The sequence below is a fragment of the Vicugna pacos genome, chromosome 2 (genome assembly GCF_048564905.1).
Source record: "Vicugna pacos chromosome 2, VicPac4, whole genome shotgun sequence".
Lineage (NCBI taxonomy): Eukaryota > Metazoa > Chordata > Mammalia > Artiodactyla > Camelidae > Vicugna > Vicugna pacos.
The window spans coordinates 68856753-68870174 of record NC_132988.1 but is presented as its reverse complement, the minus strand read 5'-3'; the positions used below and the strand labels follow the sequence as shown (position 1 = coordinate 68870174).

The 13422-nt window shown below is 34.7% G+C and overlaps 1 protein-coding gene across 1 annotated transcript in view; it reads right to left on the bottom strand.

Annotated features, from left to right (window-relative positions):
• Positions 1–3590: 3590 nt before the first annotated feature.
• The window catches only part of MOB1B (MOB kinase activator 1B), a 54397-nt gene continuing 44565 nt past the window's right edge, over positions 3591–13422 (bottom strand). Inside the window, exons 5-6 of the mRNA XM_072941121.1 lie at positions 11774–11937; positions 3591–9363 (exon numbers count right to left, since the gene is read on the bottom strand). Coding sequence (XP_072797222.1) covers positions 9286–9363; positions 11774–11937 — 242 coding nt within the window. The 3' untranslated portion in view covers positions 3591–9285. The remainder of the gene's footprint in view (positions 9364–11773; positions 11938–13422) is intronic.

Here is a 13422-nt window from a genome sequence, read left to right as displayed (position 1 = left end):
TTTATCCTCTTCCTGTGAGGAAACGGACACTGAGAGGTTACCTGTTGAAAGTCTCAAAGTCAGTGAGTAGAACCGGAATGGGAATTTAGGTATTCAGATGCCACCCCACAGGAAGCCTTTCCTGATCTCTCATATCCTGATTTGGATGCCTTGTTTGTGCTGAAGGGGAGCAGAGTTGGCCATTCCAAAATGTGCCACTTAGGCATATTACTTTGAATAAGGACACCCTGACCCTCTTGTTCCTCCTGAAAGCAGCATATAAATCTCCCAAGTAAAAGGTACCCTCCCTGTATCAGGAAGGTAGAGGGCATCCTTATCACCAGATATTGGAAATTTAAGGCAGAGAAGGCTAGATGAATAAACCTTGTTACTGCTTCGTCAGTTTACTACAGCAGGCCCAAACCCCTTCGCCTTGTCAATCGTCACAAATTTATTGCCTCTTTTTCTAAAAGGTATAAAACCTTCCTGCTTTGGTCATTTCATTGAGTCTCCTATTTTTATGGGGCTCCCACACGTAATTGGTTTTTCTCCTGTTAATCTGTCTGAGATCGATTTAATTATTAGACAAGTCAAACAACCTAAGAGGGAACATTTCTCCACCCCTACCATGCCGTGAAGAAGTTACCATACTGGGTAGGTTTCTGTTCAGCATGACTATAAGCTTAATTAGCTTTGCATGACCTACACTTGGCACATAGTTAACTAATGTATGTTGAATTTTGAATGCCTACTTATGTGCCATACACTCTGCTAGATGACTATTTTAGCTGCAGACAAATGCACTGTAGAAACACCTAGAGGAATTCATTTTTAATCATAGTAAAGACTTAGTAAACAGACCACCCCCCAGTCTAGAAGTTCCCAAGTTCAAATTGTCTACAGAAACCAAAGGCCCGGTTCTTTTCTCCCTTACAACTATCATGACCTGAGATGCATCTAAAAGTGAGGTCAGAAAAGGAGGGTAAATGGTGAATCTGTTCTCAGAAATAAAGGGCAGAAATCAAAATGTGATTCCATGGGGAACTCTAGAATGAAAACTGCAAATATCTTTTTTTTGATAACAGTTCTGTATTATCTTGTTACACTGTTATTTTATGTGTATTACTTTTTGTTTATCCCTACAGTGATTAGTAGCAGAATCCTTGAAATGAAAAGGGCCTTAATACTTGACATCAGGATGGCGAGGAAGCTGGGGAAGCTATGAACCAGGAAACGGTAAGGGTATGGGCAGCTACTGAGAGAGGAATAAGGGAGAGTAAGTCTCTGAGACCTTCAAACAGGAGGAAAGTGGAACTAAGTCCCATATGGATCCGATAAAGATGTTTGGGTTTAAGAAGTAGAAATCTCCAAGTGTGGTCTCCAGCCCCCCAAAACTAAACAAAAACCAAAACCAAAAAAAATACTTGTATAGTGGAGTGATTAAGAATTTAAGCACTAGAAACAAATTCCAGCTCTGCCAGTTTCTGGCTGTGAAAACTTGAGTTGTTCCACATTTAAGAGTGTACATCAAAAATGCAAATGAAGTAAACAGGGAAACAGGGAACCTAACTGTGCTGACATCAAGTTCAGCATAATTTCCCATTACCCTACATAACCTGTGGAGAACACCAGGAAGAGACTAGAGAAAAAGCACTTTCAAAGGCACCTCCCTAATTTTTGTCCACAATCTCTTATCTGAACCCTTGTAAATCAATTGTTTCACAATTCTTTGAACTTTGAAATTAGAAAAGAAAGTCATATGCTATATAAATATTATGTAGCCATTCCGCACTCTTCTGCATAAGTGTTAAATACACTAACGTTCTGCAGTGAAAACGTTTTTAAATTAAGTGGGATAAAGACTATTAATCTCAGATCAGGTTCAGTTTGCACTGAATTCAAGAAAATACCGGTTTTCTGAACTTTTCAGATTCTGGAATTGCAGATAGAATACAGGGTATTGGAACACTCAACCAGGCTTGACCATTCTACCATCTTAACTCTTCCTTGCCAGAAATTTTCCTACTCCTTCAGTTTGAGAATTCCTTCTCTCTTACGGAAATGCTGGTGTAACTTAAGAATGAAACAGGGTCTCCTGACTGATAACATACAGGTTTATTAAGAAGAAACCAACTGAGAAAACAAGAACAAAGGCAGAAAAAATATCAGGCTCTGAACATTGATAAGTGGTGGTCACACAGCCCATGCCTTTGTGGACACTAACCCAACAACATCTGTAAAAGGATGTTTGTCAACTTAATCAGCTTGCTTAATAAATTTCTCCTTGCAACCTTTGTTACTGCCTAGAAAACAGAAGGATGCAGAAGCCATCATAAAAGCAAGAGTGGGAAGTCAGGGTGCTTTCAGCATAGGAAGAAGCCATCAGCCCTATAGAGCAAAGGAACTTATATTTTGCTGCATTCTTGTAAAGGTGAACTTAAGTCATCAAAAAATAATGACACTGTAATAATTATGCTGTTTGAAACAGCAGTGTAAAATATCTATTAAGCATGGCTGTTCAAGTATTATTTAGTAATTATTTAGAACCTTTGTTACCAAAATGCATCATTATCATTCCAGACATTATATAATAAAAGAATTAACTATTTAAATTTAATACATTAGAGGCAGATCAACCTAATTATCAGAATAGTTAATGTTTATATGAGTATGTGTAGACTTCTTTACACACAGTAGATGCTTTGTACATGCTATATGTGCAGAATAACAAGGTGTTTTTATTAAAGCATGCAGACACAGTCCACATCAGCATGGACTCACATTTTCTACTCCTAGTCTTTATCTCAAATACCAGTTAGTGACATTGGGCTACTTTGGCGACTACCATCAAAATATTTTCAACTTAATGGTCCAAACACAAATGCCTCTAACCATAAATACATCTAAATAATGATACTCTAAGAATACTCTAAAATACACATTTCCTTTTGATACTTAGGTATCAGGGTAAAATGAAGATTCTCCCATACTCTTTAATGGTCTATAATGAAGACAAAATATTAAGTAAAATCTTAGCTTGACAGAAAGGTCAAGCTCGTAGAATAGATAAACAAGATTATACTGTATAGCACAGGGAAATATATACAAGATCTTATGGTAGCTCACAGAGAAAAAAATGTTGACAATGAATATATATGTTCATGTATAACTGAAAAATTGTGCTTTACACTGGAATTTGACACAACATTGTAAAATGATTATAAATCAATAAAAAATGTTTTAAAAAAAGACTAATCAAACTAAAAAAAAGGTCAAGCTATATATATATATATAAATAATTATTTTGCTAACTATTTTCAAGGTAATAGTATATTTAAAGAATAAACAAAACACTAGCTTCAAGGTCAAGCATATTTGGGTTTTTAAACCCTAGTCCTAATCAGTGACTTACACAATTTTCTGAACTTTTGTTTTCTAGTACAGAAGACAGAGACACTAATTTCTAGGGTTGTTTTCAACATTATAAAAAAATATAATGCCTAACAAATTTTAAATGTTCAACATATTTCGTACACCTTCAATATTTTTCTAGGAACGTTTTCAGTGTGGGAATACCTAAAGCAAAAATAAATAGTAATGCAAAGTCAGGATTCATGGCCAAACATAACTATTTATTATTATTTTTAAATAAACATTCAGCTTCTTCCTTTAAAAAAACCCTAAAATTTAAATATTTCCAATCCCATCACATACAAGTCTGTATACATTATTTACATCTCTCAGTTAAAACATATTACAGATTCTCTGATATTCAGTATCCTCCTTTAAAACAAAAATGACGAAGCAATTGAAGTTTGATCAATGACGACAACAATTTGAGTAATCTTGGCACAGTTTACAATATGGCGCCCACACTGCATTTCAGGTGTTAGACCATTTTTTTCCCTTCCAGCTACTTTACTAGAGGAACTGTCCATCTCCAGGAGAGCAGGGTCCTGTCCTTACTCATGTTCTACAATACTTGCAGTGTGAGTGCTGCCTCTTGCTTCCATTTCTGGCACTGGCAGTTTTGTCCTCAGAAATGATCCTATTCAAACTTTAAGTGGTCTCATGTTTATTGTACTCTCTCTCAACCTAGATTTCATGATGCTGTTGGTAGATTATTTTAAGTAGTAATGTATAGGAAAAGTTCAAATAAAATAAAAGTTTTCCTCACAAGATTAGTGCCATTACCAACCTACTTATGCATGTACAAAAATAAGAAATACAATTTAGTGGCTGTAAAAAACTATTTCCCCTAAAAATAGTTATCTCTGCAGAACAATTTAAGGAGAGAAGTGTTCTTAAAATGAAAATGTGTTAATCTATTTCACAACCTGCACAATTAAGTAAACAAAAAAAATGAAAACGTGCAAATCTGTAAGAAACACCCACACATATAAGAATTTAATAATATGTAACAGAAATTAAATATTAAAATTTTAAAATTATATCACTCATAATCTCAGCTTATGTGACAGAAAGCAAGCCATCAACCACAACCAAAAATGCTTATGTTAAGTTGTATCTTTCAACACTTCAGCTGCAAACTATGTACTGACAGCAATTACTTCAGAATCACTAACAATGAGGACCTACACAATCAACCTGTTTTGTTTTTCATGTCTGTGTGTGTGTTGCAGGGGTACGGGGTGGGGGCAGTGTAGAAGATGACAGGTAAACATACAGCTTGGAAAGGCCAGTGAGTTCGCTCTGAGAATTGTAATCCAAAGTTTTCTATTGTATAGTATTTTAATAGGAAAAGAAATTTGCATCACACTTGCAAAACTGAGAGTAGTCAGTATTTTAATGTTACTTTCTCTCTTTTGTCAAAGTTTAAGTTCCAGTTGAGCTACAAGTGGCAGACATGGAGCACAGTTTTATACTTTCAAAAATGAATTTTTCTCCATGATGAGCTCATTAGGAAAGCCTCAAAAATTCAAATTGTCTGCAGTCAGAACTGTTATATCTCAAAATTAAACTTTTCCATTAAATCTTGAAATAGCTTTACCTCTAAATAAGTATCTCATACACCATTAAACTGATAGCTTAATTCCTATGGTGATACTTAATATTATGACAAAACTCTGATACTTAAATTATTTTAGGAGTGGTCCTTCAAGTATAGATCTAGAATAGTGTTTCTAGGAATTGGTATATTCCTTAATATCCCAGGTAAGTTTCAAAATAGGTTTTCCTCTTGGTATGTAGTGACAAATATACTTCTTGTCCTGTATCTTTAAAAAGATGTTCAAAATGTTAGTTATAAATGACATATAAAATGATTATACAATTTGAAATATTATATCTGTGATACACACTTTAATTCAGCATAATTAATACACAAAATGTATTCCAATTTCTTTGTACAATGACCTCCACTCTTTAAATTGTTCGTTTGAGTGAAAGTAAGTTTAAAAAAAAGGGATGGAGGTAAGTTGTTTCCTTAAGCTACTCCTATCTTAAATATTGGGGTTTTTTTGGGTTTTTTTTACTATCCATTCAATCAAAACTACCCTACAGTAATCAAGGTATGATCCAAAAGTTATCAGAGAAAGGAACAAAAAACAGAAAATTTTAAAAAGACTTTGATTTTTTAAATTATATTTAACTGTAAAATAATTAAATTTTTAAAAATAAAATAAAACTTATACATCCAAATGATACTGTCTACTTCAAAGTAGTGACATCAGGAAACTACTCCTTTATTAAACGATGCTACAAATCAATGCTCAAAACATTTTCTTCTGCAAATTCAGAGCCCATGGCAGTCTTTTGAATGTCCGTAACAGTTTAGTTCTAAGAAAACAGCCAAGTAGAGTTGTTTTGGTGAGTGAGACAGGTCATATTAAGCTTCCAGTAAAGTTTTCGGTTCAACTAAAATGATAAAATAAACTTTCTTGCAAAGTCATAAACCGATTCTCAAGGGATTTCTGAAAGTGTTCCCAAAACACTTATACCTTTGCAGCATTGCTAGAAGTAGACCTGCCAAAGAAAACACTCTGAAGATCAACTCTCACCTGGATGTTTAAGATATGACACTTATTTTAAAAAGAAGTCCTACAACTTAAGAATTGTACCTCATATACTTCACCATTTCAGTGGTTATCAAAACCTCTCTCAGAGAGGGTGTAGACAAAGGTATAAAAGAAATCTGTCATTTTGCTATTTTCCATAAGCAAGAAAAATGCTAATACAGAAAATGGAGTGTGATGATTACATGTAAAATACAGATATCTACATTATCTGTAATTCCTGAATATAAGAGATGCAGTGCTTTCTCCTTCCTGATTAGCCAGGCAGTAACTTACACTGAGACACATTTATTAGACACCAAACATGCCTTCTCCTACCTAATTTTATGCTGACCATTTAGCATTTACAAACGACAAACAATGGTACAAAGAGATAAAAATCTAAAATTTTTCTATTTAAGGTAAACTGACCTCCAAATTCTCTACCAGCTGACGACCATATCCTTACTGTTTTAGTGCAGCCTAATGCCATGGTTTTTGTGGAAAACAGAATTAAGCCAGCAAATGAAAACCAGTAGCACCACCTACAGCTAATGAAAAGATTTTCACTCTTTCCTGTTAATTTCTCTCCACCACCATTACTCTACCATTTAAAAGAATTCCTAAGTTTCTCCATATCAACATTTAAACAAAGCATTGTGACAATTATACTGTGTTAACTTACTACTTTATATTTTATGCTTTCATTAGCAGATGAGAAAACAACTTCTGCTTCATATCTCTGTATGAAGAGTAGGGGGTGGGGCAGAGCATTATCCCAGTTATTTATAAATTACATAAAGAGATCTGGAAAGAATCCAAGAGGTGTTTACAAGCAAACTCTATTGTAAAACCAAGATTTGATCCTTATTTTATAAAGGGGATCTTACTAATGATCATGGAAACCAAATGAATCAAGGCAACTTTTTTTTTTTTAAATCAGTTATTTCTCACATGCTGTGGTGTTTCCTTACTTGCACCCACATAACACCATGTACAATGCCAGGCCTCTCCCTGGGAGAATGTCTCTACTTTGTTACTGTATATACACATACATATCTCCTTACTTCCCAATACCTCTGTTTAAAGGAATACTCAGAAGCAGGCACCTGAGATTCTGGCACAGTGACAAGAAACTCATCTACATAGAGTGGAAAAGTAGGTCCTACTACTAAACATTAATTTATAATAACAATTGTGTACAGTGTACTACTGTATAAGGCTTAAATGAGCAAAAACAATTTCTCACTTTTCTCTCCACACTTGGCTATTGCAACCCCTTGATTACTAGGTTGATATGAGGTTAGATGCAGTATGGAAGACTACTTGAATAATCATGTGGTTCATTTTCCTAGTTAGATAGGACCAAAGAATCACTAGATACCAAATTTTATTTGTGAATCAAACCACAGTGGCTGATATTACATATATGCATACTAAAAGATTTGTTTTAAGGAAATCAGCTAGTTCTCACTGAAGTTTATTAAGTATTGCCAGTGAATGTCCAGTATTATTTGTTTCTGCCAGGCTTTCCTGTTACTTCTACTGTTGGTACTTGGAGAATGATTGCTAGAAATGAAATGGAGAAAAAGGCAGTTCCTAATGATCATAATTGTAATGGCATTAAACTGTATCACTGCTCTACATGTTAATGGTAAAAACAAACTGATTTCATCTTAGATTCTTTTCTACTGTTTTTAGTCTATACAATTTCAGAGCAAGATTTCTATTCTACAAGGAGAAAAGTATATATTTCTAACTGAAGGAAGAGGATATATTTCTAAGTGAAGAAAACAGATTTACTAGCAATGACAAAATTAAAACTGGAAGTCTAAAAAGGACATTTCTCAAGAGTAACACCAAAGTGAAAAACATTAATATTTATTTTAAAAACTAAGTTTCTGAACTTTTTACTTACAGGAATAGTTCACTAGAGAGTCATGGCAAAAAAAAATGTAAAAGTTAATAACTACTAATTTAGCACTTTGTTTGATATCACTGCACAGAAAAAGATTTCCTTTCACAGTGGAAAAATCAGAAGTCAGAATACTTCAAATTGGGCCTAAAATAAGCAAAGAAGGTACTGTATCATTTTAAAATGACAGGCAAACACCAGCTCCATTCACTGAATGGAAATGCTGGAAAGTGATCAATTTCCCTAAACAGTCCTTAAATTCCATGTTTATATCTATACCTAAAATTAATAATTTATTTTTAACTTCTCATGGAAGTCGATTCCTAAAAGGAAGTCTCTAAGACTTTGTTTACAAGGTACTGATTAAAATCTTCATGCCATTCTACTCAAGGGTTCTGAGACAGGGCTTTCTTGAATTTGACTCCTCATATTTAATCCCATCCATAATGTCCCATACAAACTAACCCCCACCTCCCCCCAACCAAACACACACTCCTATCCCCTCCTCTTCAAAGTAGAAGGGGATTCTGCAGACTTATGGCTCATTTGGCAATTGCTAAGAAACCTCACAGTTCAGCATCACCTCTGAAGATGGCAAACCTCTATATAACCTGAATTTTCACACCTACAGTGCAGTTAACATGTAGAAAGAAGCCAAAATGTAATGGGTATTACATTTCAACATCTTCAAGTTTCAATATCACAGATATCAAGAGATGGAAAAGACCTGCTTGTAGAACTTTAAGCATCTGTTGAACAGAATTACCGTAATATCAAAAATAATTAAGAAATACTAATTTTTTATGCTCTACATGCACACCTTTACAAATTGTGTTTCTTTAATGTAGTAAAAGCTGGAGATCACCAATTTAGGTAAATTATGGCTTTTATCAATAGATATTTTAAAACATGCATCAGTAAGTGCCCTGGGTAGTAATCCTAATATTGTTTCAAGCCCTGTTCAGTTCTGTGTCTGTGCTTTGCACCTCAGAAGTGAGCCTGCCAAGGCACTTAAAAACATAAGTCTTTTGGGGATTTCAAAAATCTGCCACAATTTGCACAATGGAGAACCCCCATCCATCAGCAGTCCAATCAATAAGCATTTTCTTTCAACATACAATATTATCAAAAGTTCCCCCAAGTTAAAAAAAAAATACTGTATGCCACTAAGACAAAATTTATCCCTATCAAATGTATGTTCTTGGCTTCCTCTAGCAATAGAATATGGTTTCATTTATTCAGAATAAAGAAAAAGGAGCCCAAACAAATCCCCCAAACCTAACACAAAAACAACCAAGATAAAAATAAAATACAATAAAATCCAAATACACTCCACACAGCTTCATTTGAGGAACAATTTGCCAGCTCTGCATCCTTTTATCTGTCCTTTGAGGTGAGTTTTTCAATCAGTTCTTGGAGTGGTGCAAGTTCTCTTCTATCAATAAGGTTGAATTCCTATGCATGACAGAGGCAGAAGAAACAGGAAAAACGCATTACTTACATCTTACTCCAAAACAGATTTCCATTAACATTTGTCAGATGTTTTTTCAAAAGAATTTTTTTTCTATTCCCTAGCTCTGTGTCAGGCAAATCAATTAACCACTTCTGATATGTTTTATATCTGTAAAAATTTTAGGGTAAATCCTCCCACCTAATAAGATTATTGTACGAACTAAATGTGATACTGTGTGTTAACCACTTCATGTAATCCCTCACACAAAGTAAACACTCAATAAATGAGAGTTGCTGCTTCCTGTTAAAAGGAATAACTTAGGCACCATTTGTCAAAGAAACAGGGTCTAAAAAATCTAGCATCTCAGGCAACTTTCAGTACTATATGAAGAGTAAATAAGTTAGTTTATGTCCTAAACGAACATACATGCAAGCTACCATAATATGTGGTATGAGAATAGCATGAATAATACGGAGTCCACAAATGATAAATAAAATCCTATAAAGAACAAATAAGAAAGCCTGTGTTTATGTACGTCTTTAGAAGTTCCACTACAGTCATTCTGAAATTCTATTCTGAATAGATTTCCCCTGAACAATAAATTATAAGGCTAACGAATAGAGGCTATCAAACCTCTGATCTTTTGATATTCTGCCATGGTGGGGCTTTCTGAGTTCCCAGTTATATTCATTTATTAGCATCCACCATGTGCCAAGCATTACAGTAAGTACTGGAGAGAAGCATTAAAAGGTACTTAATAGCAAGCCTACTCCTAAAATTTGTGGGGTCTGGACCAAGAACACAAATGGATATATATCACATGACTAAGTTATTTTATTTTACATTAAACTAATATATTAATATATTGTTAATATATATTTGATTCTCCTGCATTGACATATGTATACCTTCACAGTGGCCAGGAAACAGATTCAAATTTTGAATTCTTAAGATAGTTCAGGATTCTGTACTGGAAAGCAGTGACATAAAGAGCCAGTCCCTGGTCCTCAGCAAACCTCCCCGATCTACCTAACCCCAGTTCCTCCTGCACTTCAAAGGGCCTCACATGCCCTTTGTGTGGACATCCTGGCGGGCTTATAAAGACAATGTCCATGCAACTTACAACCAACTGCCATCTGGGTATTCCTAAGGTCTAGAGGTATGGATATGCATCAGAGATAGGACCTTCCCTCGAAAGAGAGAACCAAAGGAAAAGATCCATATAGACCCTAGAAATACACTTGGGACCATGTGGGCAGGGAATTCTGAATCTCAGAATGCCACATGTTAATCTCGTTCTATTTGCTAGGAGTTATCATACAGTAAGGTAAAACTAAAACTGTCTGGTGGGAGAATATCCTCTCCCAAACCACTAAAACCTCAAGCAGTTATGTTCTGCCTAAACCAAAGCATGGATGCAAACTTTAGGATAACATTTTCTTTGTTTCTATGGGTGTCTGTAGAAGCGATACGACAGTAAAGTAACTGCTCAGAGCAACAGTTTTGGCAAGTTATGATCTCCTAAAATTTGTTTGTATAGGTGAAATTAAAATATGAAATGTGTGCCCTGTGTGTGAGGAGTGTGTATAGAGGGAAAATAGACAGATTTTTCTTTTTGGAGATGGGCATAGGGAAAGTATTATCAGTTTATGCCCACAGATATACAAATACAACACAGATTCAAGCCTTGGACTTCTCCTGCTTACCATCTCCCTTCTCCAACCTCCACCAAAAAAACAGTTGGTCAGCTTATGCATTTCTACCTCCTTTTCACTCCTACCTGTTAGTTCTGTAATTATTATAGGAGGGCAAGAATAGCCTCACTCCTCTAAGTCTACATCTCTAAGGCCAGTTCTCTGAGAACTAAAGAGAGAAGAAAGAGGAGGTCAACTAAGGAGGCAGATCAAAGATTAATGGACTTCTGGAATATGAATGTTCTTTGAGACATTTTTCCCCCTTTGGAATAATGGACAGTACCTAACTTAAAAATTACTTGATATATTGTTTTAAAAAGGAAGAAAAAAAGGTGTGATACTTAAGAGTCCATTTCCAGGCCAGAGTATGCTAAAGAAAGTCCAGAGTAGACAGGAACTGAGGGTTAAGAGAAGTAGGAGATGTGCTCAGAGACCAAGTTCATGTATATGTCTACCAAACTAGCCAGGTTTCATATTGAGTTGCTCCATTACGGCCTGTGAACTGAAGCAAATCCAAGCTAAGACCTCTCAGATTCACTGTAGACTTGCAATGGAATCAGAAACCAAAGGCCAGTCTCTGTCATCATGGCATGTATTAAAGAGGATGGAGACAAGAGAGATACGGCAAATTTTATCCTGACGTTGTGGATTCATTCACCTCATAACACTGCAGATAACTGCTTTCACTGAGGAAAAACAACCTCCTAATCCAACTTACCTGGACAAAAAAAATAAAGTGCTTGAAAGATGTATTGAGATGTGCTTCCTCCTGAAGCTGGATCACAGGGTCAAAATGCTGATGATAAATGTGAGCATAAACCCTAAAGAGGCGTTTGAGTATAGTTTTTGCCACAGACATGAAATTTTTCGGGAATGGGACACCTAGAAAATAGATACACAATCCCTTCTATTAAAAACAAGAGACAAGAGCAAAGCAATATGAGTTTGTCAGCAAATGGTAACATAAATTACCAAGACAAGGCTGAAAATAAGAAGTATTTGTGAATTACTACTTAATATACCTGTTGTACTTTTCAGATGTTCTCAATATATCATGAATGATAATAAACGTTAACACTTCTATGGAATAAGAACTAGTCTTCAACATAGCCCTTTAGGTCTCTAATGTATCACCACTTTACCAAAATGAAACTTATAAATGCCTAAGATGGTAATGGGGCTAAAACTCATACTCAGATCTTCAGATTACTTATGCTGAACACAAATAATGTATTAATCATGTTCAGTTTTGTTTAAAATGCCTGTAATATATTTTTTTCTATGGAAATGTTTTCATTACTACTCCAGATCTACATTTACCTGAAATTAGCTGCAGTCTCTGCTCAACTAGAGAGATTTCTTTTATGAATTGAGCACTTTTACAGCATTAAACAAATACAAAACTGGAAAAATACAAAATTCCATATCCTTTGTTAAACTGGCTAAATGATCCAGATTGGCAAAACACAACCAAACACCAGTACTTCTGGACTCAATGTCATCACATTGCCTACTGCTCATTTAAAAATAGTATATAGGTCACAAGAAAACATAAGACAAACCAAAATGAAGGAACACTATATAAAATAGTATGCCTACACTCTTCAAAAAATGTCAGTGGTCATGAAAGATCAAAAAAGACTGAAGTATACGTATTTCACATTAAAGTAGGCTAAAGAGACATGGCACTGAATGAAAATAAATGTCAAACATTTTCTTTTGCTATAAAGGTTATGACTAGGAAATACTGAAAGATCTGAATAAGATGTATAAATTGGACAACAGTATTGTATCAGTGTTAATTTCTTGATTTTGATGGTTATACTGTGATTTTCTAAGGAAATACACATTGAAGCACATACAGGTAAAGGGACATCATATATGCAACTTACTCTCAAACAGTTTAGGAAAAAGAGAGAATGTGGGGTGGGGAGAGATGGAGAGGGAGAGAGAAATCAAATGTGTTAAAATGTTGGCAACTGAAGAATCTGGAAGAAGGATATATAAGGATTCTTTGCACGATTCTTACAAATTTTCTAAAAGTCTGAAATTGGGTTAAAATAGAAAATTAACAAATATATTATGGAAGATAAAAAATAAGATGAGGGCACTTATCCCAAACCATTACTATGTATATAAGAAATGCAGTGTAGAAAAGTAGTAGACCTTTTATTACAAAAGCTTCAAATAGTTAAAGCATTCAATAAATGTGTTTAAAACAACCCATAATAACAGCAAATATTTACACTGCTGTCTCCTCCACCACATACTTCTCCCCAAAACTAAAAAAAGCATAAAATACAGTCAAAAAGCCAAGAAGGGCAAATTCTTAATTTTTTCAGAAAACAAAGTTCTAAAGAGTTTGAC